The sequence below is a fragment of the Mixophyes fleayi genome, chromosome 8, assembly GCF_038048845.1.
Source record: "Mixophyes fleayi isolate aMixFle1 chromosome 8, aMixFle1.hap1, whole genome shotgun sequence".
In the NCBI taxonomy this organism is placed as follows: domain Eukaryota; kingdom Metazoa; phylum Chordata; class Amphibia; order Anura; family Limnodynastidae; genus Mixophyes; species Mixophyes fleayi.
Window position 1 is genome coordinate 13,202,945 of NC_134409.1, and position 14,245 is coordinate 13,217,189.

General features: G+C 43.4%; 1 protein-coding gene across 2 annotated transcripts in view; it reads right to left on the bottom strand.

Annotated features, from left to right (window-relative positions):
• ERICH3 (glutamate rich 3) overlaps positions 1-14,245 on the bottom strand; it is a 73,534-nt gene that overhangs the window by 53,810 nt on the left and 5,479 nt on the right. For both annotated transcript variants that reach the window (XM_075181912.1, XM_075181911.1), the window contains exons 2-3: positions 4,449-4,542; positions 3,466-3,591 (exon numbers count right to left, since the gene is read on the bottom strand). In XM_075181912.1, the coding sequence (XP_075038013.1) occupies positions 3,466-3,591; positions 4,449-4,542 (220 nt within the window). The remainder of the gene's footprint in view (positions 1-3,465; positions 3,592-4,448; positions 4,543-14,245) is intronic.

Genomic DNA, 14,245 nt, shown 5'->3' on the forward strand with positions numbered 1-14,245 from the left:
CACAGTCATCTCCATACAATCCTAATTGTTTTTTGGGTTTGTTTTTTTTAAAACAGGAATGTAAGTTGATGTGGGTATAGCAGGGCCCCTTTAGGGTCACCTACCTCCGGCATGGCATATAATCACAACCAATAAGGGCATCTCTCTAAAATACAGTGTTGTTGTTTGTTTTCTTTTTTAAATTCAACACGGGGAAGAATCTGAAAATGTTCGTAAAATATTATTAATAATTATAATAATAATATTTTATTATAATCTGTATTTTACCAAACACTGGCCTATAAAGCTGACAACTTTATTTGAAAAGTTTCTATAGGGCAGGTTAGATAAGAAGATGAATGGGGGGCTTTATGTATTGGAATAGTTAGGGATTCTAAACATTTTTAACAAATCTTATCAACATTTTTGGACAATCTCTGTATAGAAATATGTTTTTTATGGAAATGTAGTGTAATATTTTTATTAACCAGGTAGGCATGCCTCCGTTGTACAAATCTATTAAAAAAGGAATTGGGAACAGAAGATTACTGAAAAAGTTCTTGAAATTATTTGTTTATCCAATTCAAGTACTTTTTCTCCCAAAACTTCTATAGAAGTCCAAATTAATGTATGATGTACTACTTTAAATTCAGGTCCTCTGTAGTTACAACATAGTGGAGTTTACTCAGTAAAGCCCACATTACAATAAAGTGTTAAGTGCAATAGGGTACATCGCCACCTCTGCTGTACCAGGTCTTTGTATGTTTCGGTAACCAAGAATGCATATATGGAATAGAAGAACCACCCAAAGACACCAAAGATTTCTTCTAATTCCATTTGTTCTCTGGGGGTAAATATGTGAATCGGAAGGAGACTGGTTAACTTTGGCTAAATATGCTAGTATTCATCTTAGCCTCTTACCATGCTCATGTTACCATGGGAAAAACATTGTGTAAAAGAGCAAGTAACCCTACTATTTAAATTGAAGTCTATTGAGTTCATTTGATGAAATCAGGCAATAAATATTTGTTACACAATACATCTTTTTACAGATGTACAAGTAACAGTGTTGCAAATTATTAGAAAACAGAAATGTCCTGTAGAGACTGGCGAGTTCGCCAGTGATATCACAGCAAACACAACTGTCATGTTATGCTTTGCCATTTCAGCTTTTTTTTGTACATTAGAAAATGTCTAGATAACCAACATCAATCTGATAAGAATCCGGTGATATCTGTGGCACTAGTCTCACTCCTGCCTAGACAACAACACGCTACCACCGGGAGTGGGCATCAGTTTGTCAGGGGACCTACCAGGGAGCCTTAATATCAGACCCAAGGCAAGTAACCCTTTAGGGCCAGGATTTACATAGGAATTATCTTTATAAATAGACAGGCAAAGCCAGAATATAAAAGACGAGTTGTATGTTGGCTGGTGCTAATGTATTATTAACTATCCAACAATGGATGTTTGTCAAGACAATGGGACCCTGTTTTCAGAAAGTAGAGACGAACAGGGACTGATGGAAGTGTCACAAAGGCTCCTCTCTCCGTGTCACCTTCAACAGGGGAATAAAGTTACATCTCGCTCCTGTCTCACAACACAAACTGCAAACTCTTCTACCTGGGGATTCAAAACCAACCACTTCTTAGCTATCACTAAGGCTGTGTGTATTCTAAGTTGAAGCGTGTAGTATTAATAGATACAGTTCTACATGCACAGTCCCCTTTGAATTTGACTCCTAAAATATTGTGTCCACAGAGGCCATAGCACAGATAAATAAAAAAATAAAAAAATATGTGCTTGACTTTATACCATGTTTACTTGTATTCATGGTAAAATAATTACAATATGAAAGTAGAATTTATTTTAATTATTTTTATTTAAATAGAACCTGTCCAGAGGACACTGTGGAGGCAGCCATTTTAGTCATAAGGTGCCTAAGTGAAGTCACTGGTTTATAATGAACTTACAGGCTTCAGAACACAAAATGTCTGCTCCCATTGTGCTTCAGTGATGTCACTAGTTGCTAGCGAATTGATAGGCTCTGTTTCTGTTTATTTACTTTCGTAAATGCATATAGGAACCACCAGATTAATATCAATAATAATAGACATATTCAAATTCAATTTAGCTCAAACAAAACAAAATTTTTGATAGGACAAAAAAAATAAGCTTGACCACTATCACCCCACACTCACCCCCCCAACCACACTGGAATTATATAGGCCAACGTAGAGTAAGTACCTCTTTTACAGTATGACACTTAGTGACTGGAGAATCTGATTCTGTAAAAGTCCTGCTGATGTGTAATATTAGATATATTAGCAGTCAGAGGAGCACCTGAGAGTAATACTATTATGTATAACTGTTGAAAGGGGCGTGGCACATGGATTTTGGCAGGGTCGTCATGATTTGGGAGCAAAGTTTACTGATCAAGGGTATGGGCTACGCATATTGTATTATTTCCCCAAAAAATACTATTTAAATTTTTTGTTTTTTATTATGTCTATCAGTTGAATGATCACGTGTGTCTGATTTTTTTTTTGCGATTGTAGATATATATCACATCTGTAGCGTATATATCACGCTTGTAGGGTATATATCACGCTTGTATGGTATATATCGCACTTGTATGGTATATATCACGCTTGTATGGTATATATCACACTTGTATGGTATATATCACGCTTGTATGGTATATATCACACTTGTATGGTATATATCACACTTGTATGGTATATATCACGCTTGTATGGTATATATCACACTTGTAGGGTATATATCACACTTGTATGGTATATATCACACTTGTATGGTATATATCACGCTTGTATGGTATATATCACTCTTGTATGGTATATATCACGCTTGTATGGTATATATCACACTTGTATGGTATTTAACACGCTTGTATGGTATATATCACGCTTGTATGATATATATCACGCTGGTATGGTATATATCACATTTGTAGGGTATATATCACGCTTGTGTGGTATATATCCCATTTGTAGTGTATATATCATGCTTGTATGGTATATATCACACTTGTATGGTATATATCACGCTTGTATGGTATATATCAAGCTTGTATGGTATATATCACGCTTGTATGGTATATATCACACTTGTATGGTATTTAACACGCTTGTATGGTATATATCACGCTTGTATGGTATATATCACGCTTGTATGGTATATATCACACTTGTATGATATATATCACGCTTGTATGGTATATATCACACTTGTATGGTATAAATCATGCTTGAAAATGCGTCATTCCATTGCTGGGGGGAGGGAGGACTCTCCACCATTCATTGTGAATCGAGTCAACGAGGCCCCCGCCCTGTAGGATACGGAAGAATGGCCGGATTTCCCGGGACTCCAGGAGACCTACCCAGAATTCCGCAGTCTCCTAAACATTCCGAGAGTGTGGGCAAGTACAGTATATACTTGTAATTAAATTAGTGCAGTTTTTACCTCCATATCAAGGACCTTGTGAAATATGGCCTGGGCCAGACATTCCCGGATGTATTTATGATGATCTCGTTTCATAGCGTTAATTCTGTATTCTTTCTCGGTCAGTATCCTGCCGCTTCTTGTGATCTGAAATATAAACACATAAAATACCTCACTTTTATGGGGCTAGAGCACATTATTGTATTCAACTTTTATCTCTTACAATGTTCTCAGTTTTAAACGTCACTGGAATTTTTACAACAACAGGCACACTGTGTGAGCGTTCACAGCAGCACAGATTATTTAAGTCGGTGTGGTGGTCTTGCGACCTGTCTATTTGCGGCATTGTATTGTGCTAACCATGCCTCCATGTGTCATGATGTGAGGAGGGGGTTGGAGGAATGCATGAATCCGCAAACTTAGAGTTACAAATACATAGTGGAAGCAGCATTGTCCCAGAAACAGAGTTATTAAGTCAGGTTCCTGCCATAGTGAGATGTAGTACAACACACCTTAATTCGAAGATCATACATGCAACATGATTAAGAGAGCTTATAGAAGGTGTATACCAGTAACTATAAGAGCAAACAAAACTTACCTATGTATAAACAGGTTTATTTTAATTTTCCTTTTCTATTAATATCAATAAAACAAATGGCATTTACTCTGCACAGTGAAAATAATTCCTTTACACATTCCCATAGGAACTGTCATACGGCTTACTGGTATAGAGGCCATTGAAACACTGCCCCCAGTGGTGAAGGGTGGGAGAACAACTTTACATAACAGTAACTTTTGAACAAAATCAGACATGGTGGTACCATAATGTTATTCTGCAAAAGCAGTTCTAACAATTAATATTAATAACTACAGTCTTGAAAACAGCTATAAGGAAAAATAAATACAATTAACCTAATCCGCGGTGTAGGAAATTAACAGGTGATGATCCATTTAGAGTTTTTAAAAATCAGAAGAATTGGACTATATCACATAGATGCCCTTACCAGACCGGCGCTCTTAAGATGTCTTCTAATACGGGTATTGTTAAAATATCCCTTCAGGTGTTTGTCTGTGAGGCTGTTGTAAGCCGACAGGGGTCTGCAAAACAAAACACCAAAACAGATTGTTATATATACTACCAAAGCAGCAGCAACACACTCTCTGTAGCCACTAATATCCTGTTTTAAATACAAATCCGGTCGCACAAAGCAAATGTCTTTTTGTAGCATCGTGCACTTATTTCTGTGTGAATGCTCCAGTTTTTATAGAAAATCCATAGTTTAGTGCGTCAAGACGTTGGCATCTGCAGGGTGCAGGAGTTTGTTTTTCTAATTGGAACAGTTTGACGGATTGGCCTAGTTTAAAGTGGGCTAAGTGTATTCATGCATCTGGTGTTGCAGCATATACAGAAACAAGATTTCATGTTGAGGAGAAGTTACAATGACCTTAAAGTGGTGGTTAGCATGTATTTAAAGGGGTGCTCCAATGCTGGTGTCCATAGCACATCTTCTGCATGCCAGGTGCACTTTATACATGAAAGCAGCTTTATAACCAATCTGTGGAATACAATCTTTAATAAATACAGCTATAAAAGTAAAACAAGGTGTCCAATTGCTGTTCCACTTTATTAATATACTGTATATGGGCCTGATTCATTACGGAAAGTTAAGCAAAATATTGAGTAAGTTTTCTTACTCAAGTTTTCAAGTTTTCTGGACAAAACCATGTTACAATGCAAGGGGTGCAAATTAGTTTATTATTTTGTACATAAGAAAAATACTGCCTGTTTTTTCATGTAACATACAAACACTTGATAGTTTATTTGTACATTGAAATTTAAAGTCGATTTAGGACATGCCCTACCCCAAATATAAATTTACCATCAAATTTTAAATCCCCCCCCCCCCTCCAATGCAACATGGTTTTGCCTTACTTACTTACTTTTACTTAACTTTCCTTAATGAATCCGGCCCTGTGACTCTACCAGGTAGTATTTTAAGAGAAAAAAAGTGGCAATTAATTAAGGGCTTGATTTAAAAATGATACCAGGCCACCAAACACATTGTCATCTGCCCCACAAACCTGCAACTGGCAGCGCAATGTGGATACACAGAGGCACTACCCAAAATGCGTCAGGTAAGCGCATTCCTGCTAAACTAAATGTGCGGCATGTCCGCGAATATTGATGTTAGTAAATAACTACAGCCGTAACTTTAAATTTTTGCGCCTGGGACGAGAAGCAAAACTGGCGCCCCCGTAGACCTCAATTTTAACCAAATGAACTTAAAATATTCATAAACTGCGTCTCTCTTCAGCGTTGCGTCCTCTGTGGTCGCCCCTCTCGCACCGCCCTAGTTACAGCTCTGCAAATAATCACTACCGGTGACACAATGATATGAAGTATTATATTTTGTGGCTCTGACACTGAACAATGTTATTCTGTTTTATCTTCTTAATGGATGTGAGGATACAGTGGGAAGATTACAGTGGGGACAATGTAAAGATAAATCATATACTATGATCATTGAAAACACAAATAAACAAACAGAAAGCTATAAAGCGCTAGATTTATATCCCTATTAAACAGTCACAGAGTAAACAGGTTGTGCAGTTCCTGGTAGCTCACAAACAGATGCCTGCCAAGGAAACACTGTTTCTATAGCTTCAATGTAACCTTTACACAGTGCTGAGTAAACTATGTATCATTAGAAGCAGTCACATCGCTCCCACACATGACATCTTACTCCAGTCACGATCCATAGCTCCTGTCCAGCCACTAGGGGCTCTGCAGTCAGGGCTGGTATTAAACACTATTGTCAGACTGTCCAATTGCTAGTGATGAACGGAAAACCAGATCACTGTATTTGGCTGTGGCGGATTTTTTTAAAAAAAAGGAGGGATGCTGACTCCTGGGTAAGGTGACATGTGATTGGCTAGCCCCAGCTGTGGTCCAATCCCATGCTTCTGTATCCTAAGAGGTCACACCTACCCCTTATAAAGCTTCCACAGCCCAACTGTTGCAGCAATCTGGCTCCACTCTGGGAAGGTGAATAAGATCTTTAATGTGCACCTGTCAATCATGTTTTATTCAATAGTAACAGGAGTTATTTATATATATTTATATATATATATATATATATATAGGATCTTTAGTTTAGTAATATACTTCTGCTACTTCGATGGAGGTTTTGTGTTAAAGAAAATCAAACAAAACAAAACTGAAAATAAAACTGGTGTACAACCTCTTAAAAGTCCGTAGCTAAAAGTCCTTAGACCTCAGTTCCCTTCCCCATTACTAAAATCCACTACACCTGCTCCATCCAGAGCCACCTCCATGTGCAGTCTGTTTCGTCTATTGTCTACTCCCATCTTACTTGTCCTGAGTCCTTGGACTTATAAGTAGTTGTTACCCCTCTTCTGGGTAAACAAATCTGGAGTTTAGGTCCTGCCATTGAACAAATTCCTACAGAGACTCTATAATCTCTCCCAAAATATTTGTGTTTTTCCATGAAGAAAGGACAAAACACGGCTTCTGCAAACCTAAATTATTATATGTGTTTTTTTCTTTTTGGATGAAATTCCCTTTAATAACCATATTTTACATTTACATTAGCCTAAGCATATGCAACAATTTCCCCTACTATAAGTTTAATGACCCTACTAGAATACACTCAACAACACTATGCGAAAAGAGAGTATAATTAAAATACTGAGGACATTGGCATTGCATTTCTCTTTAAATGGGGAGATCAAGTGTCGATGGGTGATTGTGTCTTGTCTGTTGAGTTCAGTGTTCCAGGTAGTTGTGATCTCTGTCAGGTTAGATTAAGAATAAACAGCGACCCTTTGTATGGACTTCCCATTTTATGCCTTCCTCTGGTCACAATAGTGTATAAATATTCCAGAGTGCGCCTACTAGGGGTCATGTTATCTTGAACACTCTTGCATGTTACACCATGATAGACAAATAGAACTTATATAATATATACCATATGTGCACTCCTTTGTGTAAATACTCTGATGTAATGACTATACGCCATAGTCACCAACAGTTTAAACAAATTTCCAGGGGCAATTTGCTGCTGAGTGGAGGCATCTAAGCATACAACGTGTAGTTCTGCCTAAATGGACTCTTCTGTAGTACAATCCCCATCGTGACATGGACATAATGACAATACTGTACTCCTCTCCAACAAATGTTATCTATTTTTTCTCTGTGCTTTCTATCCATAGAGCGAAAAATGTACTAAGCAGTTGGGCAACTTTGAAAAACAGGGACATTCAAGATATCAAGTTCAGGACAGTCCCAGCTCTGCAGGTAATTCAGGCATTAATAATGTGTATGACAGGCGTGGTAGAATTACACGGTAGACATGGATATGTCATATGAAGAGACAACCGTCATCTTGTATCGCTGTAAATAACAATATAAGAGTGTGTTGGCAACAATATACTGGGCAGAGAGACAGAGATATATAGTTCTCACATCTACCCAACAATATCTTCAGTATATCTTTAGATATATTTAAATATCAGCTCCTTTGCAGTTATAGCAGTGTGCTGGGGGATTTATCTCTGTGCTGGATAACCCCACCCTTTCAGGCACCTGCCATGAACTTGGTTGAGCAACTTCCACTTCTGTTTTATTTTTAGATGGCTCTAACTTGCATGGATCCACTCACCATAATCCTTTAATAGTGCGGTGAGGACTGATTCCATGAACACAATGTATGATCAGTATACCTGCCACATTCCATAAACTGCTGTAACAGGTATCACCAGGGACACTAATCCATTGTTTGAGGACGGGATGAACCATAGATAATATCAGTATAATCTTCCATTCTCTCAACTGGCAGACTAGTTGCTTTTAGTCTCTTCTAAACATTATAACTGTTTTTAGAAAATCCCTTAAATGTAAACAACCATATAGGCTTATGGCTTTGCAGTAATAATTTAGTGTCCCACGTTCCATACTTTCAGCTTTGTGGTCACATTAACTGAACTCTGTGACATTTTATACATATGTTAACATTTTTGGCACCCCTGAATATTAAGTACATCATGTTCAGTATATCCTGACAAAAGGAACGTTGTGAAACAGCTTTGGACTACAGGCACTCTTTTTTGGCACAGAACGGCTGTGGCAAAACCAATAACAACTTTAAAAAGCAATAGTAGGAAAAACTATACAAATTTAAAGATTGCCATAACACAATTATTGGCAGCCTTTTGAGCAATTCAAATGAATTTGAAAAAAAAAATAGGTAGATTAGACTCAAGTATGGAAATTTAGAGACACCTGCCACAAATTGTCAGTGCTCATATGACTTGAATTAACCAATGAATGATCGCTTTAATGTTTAAAAAGGCCACTTTTTATTCCTTGTTACTTTGTTACAATGGTGAGGACAAGAGAGCTGTCTAAGAGCATCAGAAGTTCTACTATCACCAAACACAAGACCTCTAAAGGGTACAAGACAATCTCCAAAGACCTTGGAATCCCAGTTTCAACAGTGCACAATGTTATTAAAAAGTCTGCTACTCATGGAACTGTGAAGGACTTCCCTGGATATGGGGAAAAGAAGAAAAATCAATAAGAGAAGTCATCGAAGGTTGGTACAAACTGTGGAGAAAACACCACGTAAAATATCCAAAGAGGTGAAGACCTGGAACAACCTGGAGTTAAGGTTTCAACCCGTACCATAACTACACTAAACCAAGAAGGGCTTTATGGGCTAAGGCCAAGGAGGACCCCACTGCTGAAAAGAAGACATAAAAAGGAACAACTGATCTTTGCCAAAACGTACATTCATAAACCACAATCCTTCTGGGCAAATGTTCTGTGGACAGAACAAACCAAAATAGAGCTCGTTGGCAATACAGACCAGTGATTTGTTTATAAGCGACAAAATGAAGCGTTTAAGGAGAGGAACATCGCACCTACGTGGAGGACACATAATGTTGTGGGGCTGCTTTTCTGCCTCTGGTGCTGGAGGTATTGACTGTGAAATCAGAGGATTATCAAGGTATTTTGAAGCACAATGTGCTACCCAGTGTAAGAAAACTAGGTTTGGGTCGAAGAACGTGGGTCCTCCAGCACGATAAAGGCCCAAAACACACACAAAGGAAGGGATCAAAAGAAATCTCAATCCAATTAAACATGGAGAGCGCTTAAATCTGCCAATGGGAAAAGGAATCCTGATAACATTCAAGAGTTTCAACAAATAGCAATAGAAGAGTGGAAGTAACTACCAGCAGACAGGTGCAAGAAGCTTATAGATGACTACAAGAAATGTTTGGATGCAGTCAGTCATTGTTGCCAAAGGGTGTGCAACCAAACATTAAGGAAGGGTGCCTTTAATACTGTCCCGGTCATATCTTATGTTTCGTCTTATTACTACATGTAATTTGAAAAGGAAAGTTTGTTGAGTTCATAACTTTGGACATCCTATTAAAATATTCTGATGATACGAAGTTAGTACACTTCCATTTATTTCTAAAAAATATTATACAGGTTAGACAAAAAATTCAAGACTGCCAATAATGTTGACCAGAACTGTCTATAATTGGCCCCCAAATCCTCTCTCTGAAATCCAAGGAGTAACTTGTGACTGTATCACAATAACAGAATGTAGCGTTTTCTTGCTAGTAAACACATTTCCACCGATACAACTTAGTCTGCTAGGGTTATTCACAAAAGGCAAAGAGCATGGTAACATCAACGCCCCCCTTTTTTACAGGTAGGTGTAAGGATTTGTGGCCAATATGTGGTGTCTGAAGAGGTGCTGATATTTGCACTTTACAATGAGTGGAGTTCAGCAGATTTGGGCTTACTTTGCATGGTGAATTAAGAGCACTGAGTTCTGCACTTAAGAGGAAAATGTTATATTTTATTTTGCAGGATGGAATTTTTTTAATGAGCTGGTGGGGGTGTGTCAGGAATTTAAAGAAGCTTTCCCCTAGTTAGTGTTTGGCCCACAGCCTTCTTGCAAATGTAAAAGAAAAGCAATTACATACAAAAGTGACATGTAATAAAGGCTGTACCGATGTCTAATCACCGTCATGATTAGTTTAATACATAAATGAGGGTAAGCAAACAGAAAAAATAAGAATATAGTGAGGTTGGACCGGCACATAGTTAGTGGCGGCCTTGTGACAGCAGAGCGGGAGGCATAGGAAGATGACCCGGCTTTGTTGGGCCCTCCTCATCTCTTGGCTCCATACTGACCACAACCCCTGCAGTGGAGGTATTTCCATCACTGGTACACATCTCCCTTGTCCCCCCACAGTCACTGCACACACACCTCCCTTGTCACCTACAGTCACTGCGCACACCTCCCTCGTCCCCCACAGTCACTGCACACACCTCCCTTGTCCCCTACAGTCACTGCACACACCTCCCTTGTCCCCCCACAGTCACTGCACACACCTCCCTCGTCCCCCACAGTCACTGCACACACCTCCCTTGTCCCCTACAGTCACTGCACACACCTCCCTTGTCCCCCACAGTCACTGCACACACCTCCCTTGTCCCCTACAGACACTGCACACACCTCCCTTGTTCCCTACAGTCACTGCACACACCTCCCTTGTCCCCTACAGTCACTGCACACACCTCCCTTGTCCCCCACAGTCACTGCACACACACCTCCCTGGTCCCCTACAGACACTGCACACACCTCCCTTGTCCCCCACAGTCACTGCACACACCTCCCTTGTCCCCCACAGTCACTGCACACACACCTCTCTTGTCCCCCCACAGTCACTGCACACACCTCCCTCGTCCCCCACAGTCACTGCACACACCTCCCTTGTCCCCTACAGTCACTGCACACACCTCCCTTGTCCCCCACAGTCACTGCACACACACCTCCCTGGTCCCCTACAGACACTGCACACACCTCCCTTGTCCCCTACAGACACTGCACACACCTCTCTTGTCCCCTACAGACACTGCTCACACCTCCCTTGTCCCCCACAGTCACTGCACACACCTCTCTTGTCCCCTACAGACACTGCACACACCTCCCTTGTCCCCTACAGTCACTGCACACACCTCCCTTGTCACCTACAGACACTGCACACACCTCCCTTTTCACCTACAGACACTGCACACACCTCCCTCGTCCCCTACAGTCACTGCACACTCCTCCATCGTCCCCTACAGTCACTGCACACACCTCCCTTGTCCCCCACAGTCACTGCACACACCTCTATTGTCCCCTACAGTCACTGCACACACCTCTCTTGTCCCCTACAGTCACTGCACACACCTCTCTTGTCCCCTACAGACACTGCACACATCTCCCTCGTCCCCCACAGTCACTGCACACACCACCCTCATCCCCTACAGTCTCTGAACACACCTCCATCGTCCCCCACAGTCACTGCACACACCTCCCTCATCCCCCACAGTCACTGCACACACCTCCATCGTCCCCCACAGTCACTGCACACACCTCTCTTGTCCCCTACAGTCACTGCACACACCTCCCTTGTCCCCCACAGTCACTGCACACACCTCTCTTGTCCCCTACAGACACTGCACACACCTCTCTTGTCCCCTACAGACACTGCACACATCTCTCTTGTCCCCTACAGACACTGCACACACCTCTCTTGTCCCCTACAGTCACTGCACACACCTCTCTTGTCCCCTACAGACACTGCACACATCTCCCTCGTCCCCCACAGTCACTGCACACACCACCCTCATCCCCTACAGTCTCTGCACACACCTCCATCGTCCCCCACAGTCACTGCACACACCTCCCTCATCCCCCACAGTCACTGCACACACCTCCATCGTCCCCCACAGTCACTGCACACACCTCTCTTGTCCCCTACAGTCACTGCACACACCTCCCTTGTCCCCCACAGTCACTGCACACACCTCTCTTGTCCCCTACAGACACTGCACACACCTCTCTTGTCCCCTACAGACACTGCACACATCTCTCTTGTCCCCTACAGACACTGCACACACCTCTCTTGTCCCCTACAGTCACTGCACACACCTCTCTTGTCCCCTACAGACACTGCACACACCTCCCTCGTCCCCCACAGTCACTGCACACACCTCCATCGTCCCCCACAGTCACTGCACACACCTCCCTCATCCCCCACAGTCACTGCACACACCTCCCTCGTCCCCTACAGTCACTGCACACACCTCCCTCATCCCCTACAGTCACTGCACACACCTCCCTCGTCCCCCACAGTCACTGCACACACCTCCCTTGTCCCCCAGTCACTGCACACATCTCCATCGTCCCCCACAGTCACTGCACACACCTCCCTCATCCCCCACAGTCACTGCACACACCTCCATCGTCCCCCACAGTCACTGCACACACCTCCCTTGTCCCCCACAGTCACTGCACACACCTCCCTTGTCCCCCACAGTCACTGCACACACCTCCCTTGTCCCCCACAGACACTGCACACACCTCCCTTGTCCCCCACAGTCACTGCACACACCTCCCTTGTCCCCTACAGACACTGCACACACCTCCCTTGTCCCCCACAGACACTGCACACACCTCCCTTGTCCCCCACAGTCACTGCACACACACCTCCCTTGTCCCCTACAGACACTGCACACACCTCCCTTGTCCCCCACAGTCACTGCACACACCTCCCTTGTCCCCTACAGACACTGCACACACCTCCCTTGTCCCCCACAGACACTGCACACACCTCCCTTGTCCCCCACAGTCACTGCACACACACCTCCCTTGTCCCCTACAGACACTGCACACACCTCCCTTGTCCCCCACAGTCACTGCACACACCTCCCTTGTCCCCCACAGTCACTGCACACACCTCCCTCGTCCCCCACAGTCACTGCACACACCTCCCTCGTCCCCCACAGTCACTGCACACACCTCCCTCGTCCCCCACAGTCACTGCACACACCTCCATCGTCCCCTACAGTCACTGCACACACCTCCCTTGTCCCCTACAGTCCCTGCACACACCTCCCTTGTCCCCTACAGTCACTGCACACACCTCCCTCGTCCCCTACAGTCACTGCACACACCTCCCTCGTCCCCTACAGTCACTGCACACACCTCCCTCGCCCCCTACAGTCTCTGCACACACCTCCCTCGTCCCCCACAGTCACTACACACACCTCCCTCGTCCCCCACAGTCACTGCACACACCTCCCTCGTCCCCTACAGGCACTGCACACACCTCCCTCGCCCCCTACAGTCTCTGCACACACCTCCCTCGTCCCCCACAGTCACTACACACACCTCCCTCGTCCCCCACAGTCACTGCACACACCTCCCTCGTCCCCTACAGTCACTGCACACACCTCCCTCGTCCCCTACAGTCACTGCACACACCTCCCTTGTCCCCTACAGTCACTGCACACACCTCCCTCGTCCCCCACAGTCACTGCACACACCTCCCTCGTCCCCCACAGTCACTGCACACACCTCCATCGTCCCCCACAGTCACTGCACACACCTCCCTTGTCCCCCACAGTCACTGCACACACCTCCCTTGTCCCCCACAGTCACTGCACACACCTCCCTTGTCCCCCACAGACACTGCACACACCTCCCTTGTCCCCCACAGTCACTGCACACACCTCCCTTGTCCCCCACAGACACTGCACACACCTCCCTTGTCCCCCACAGTCACTGCACACACACCTCCCTTGTCCCCTACAGACACTGCACACACCTCCCTTGTCCCCCACAGTCACTGCACACACCTCCCTTGTCCCCTACAGACACTGCACACACCTCCCTTGTCCCCCACAGACACTGCACACACCTCCCTTGTC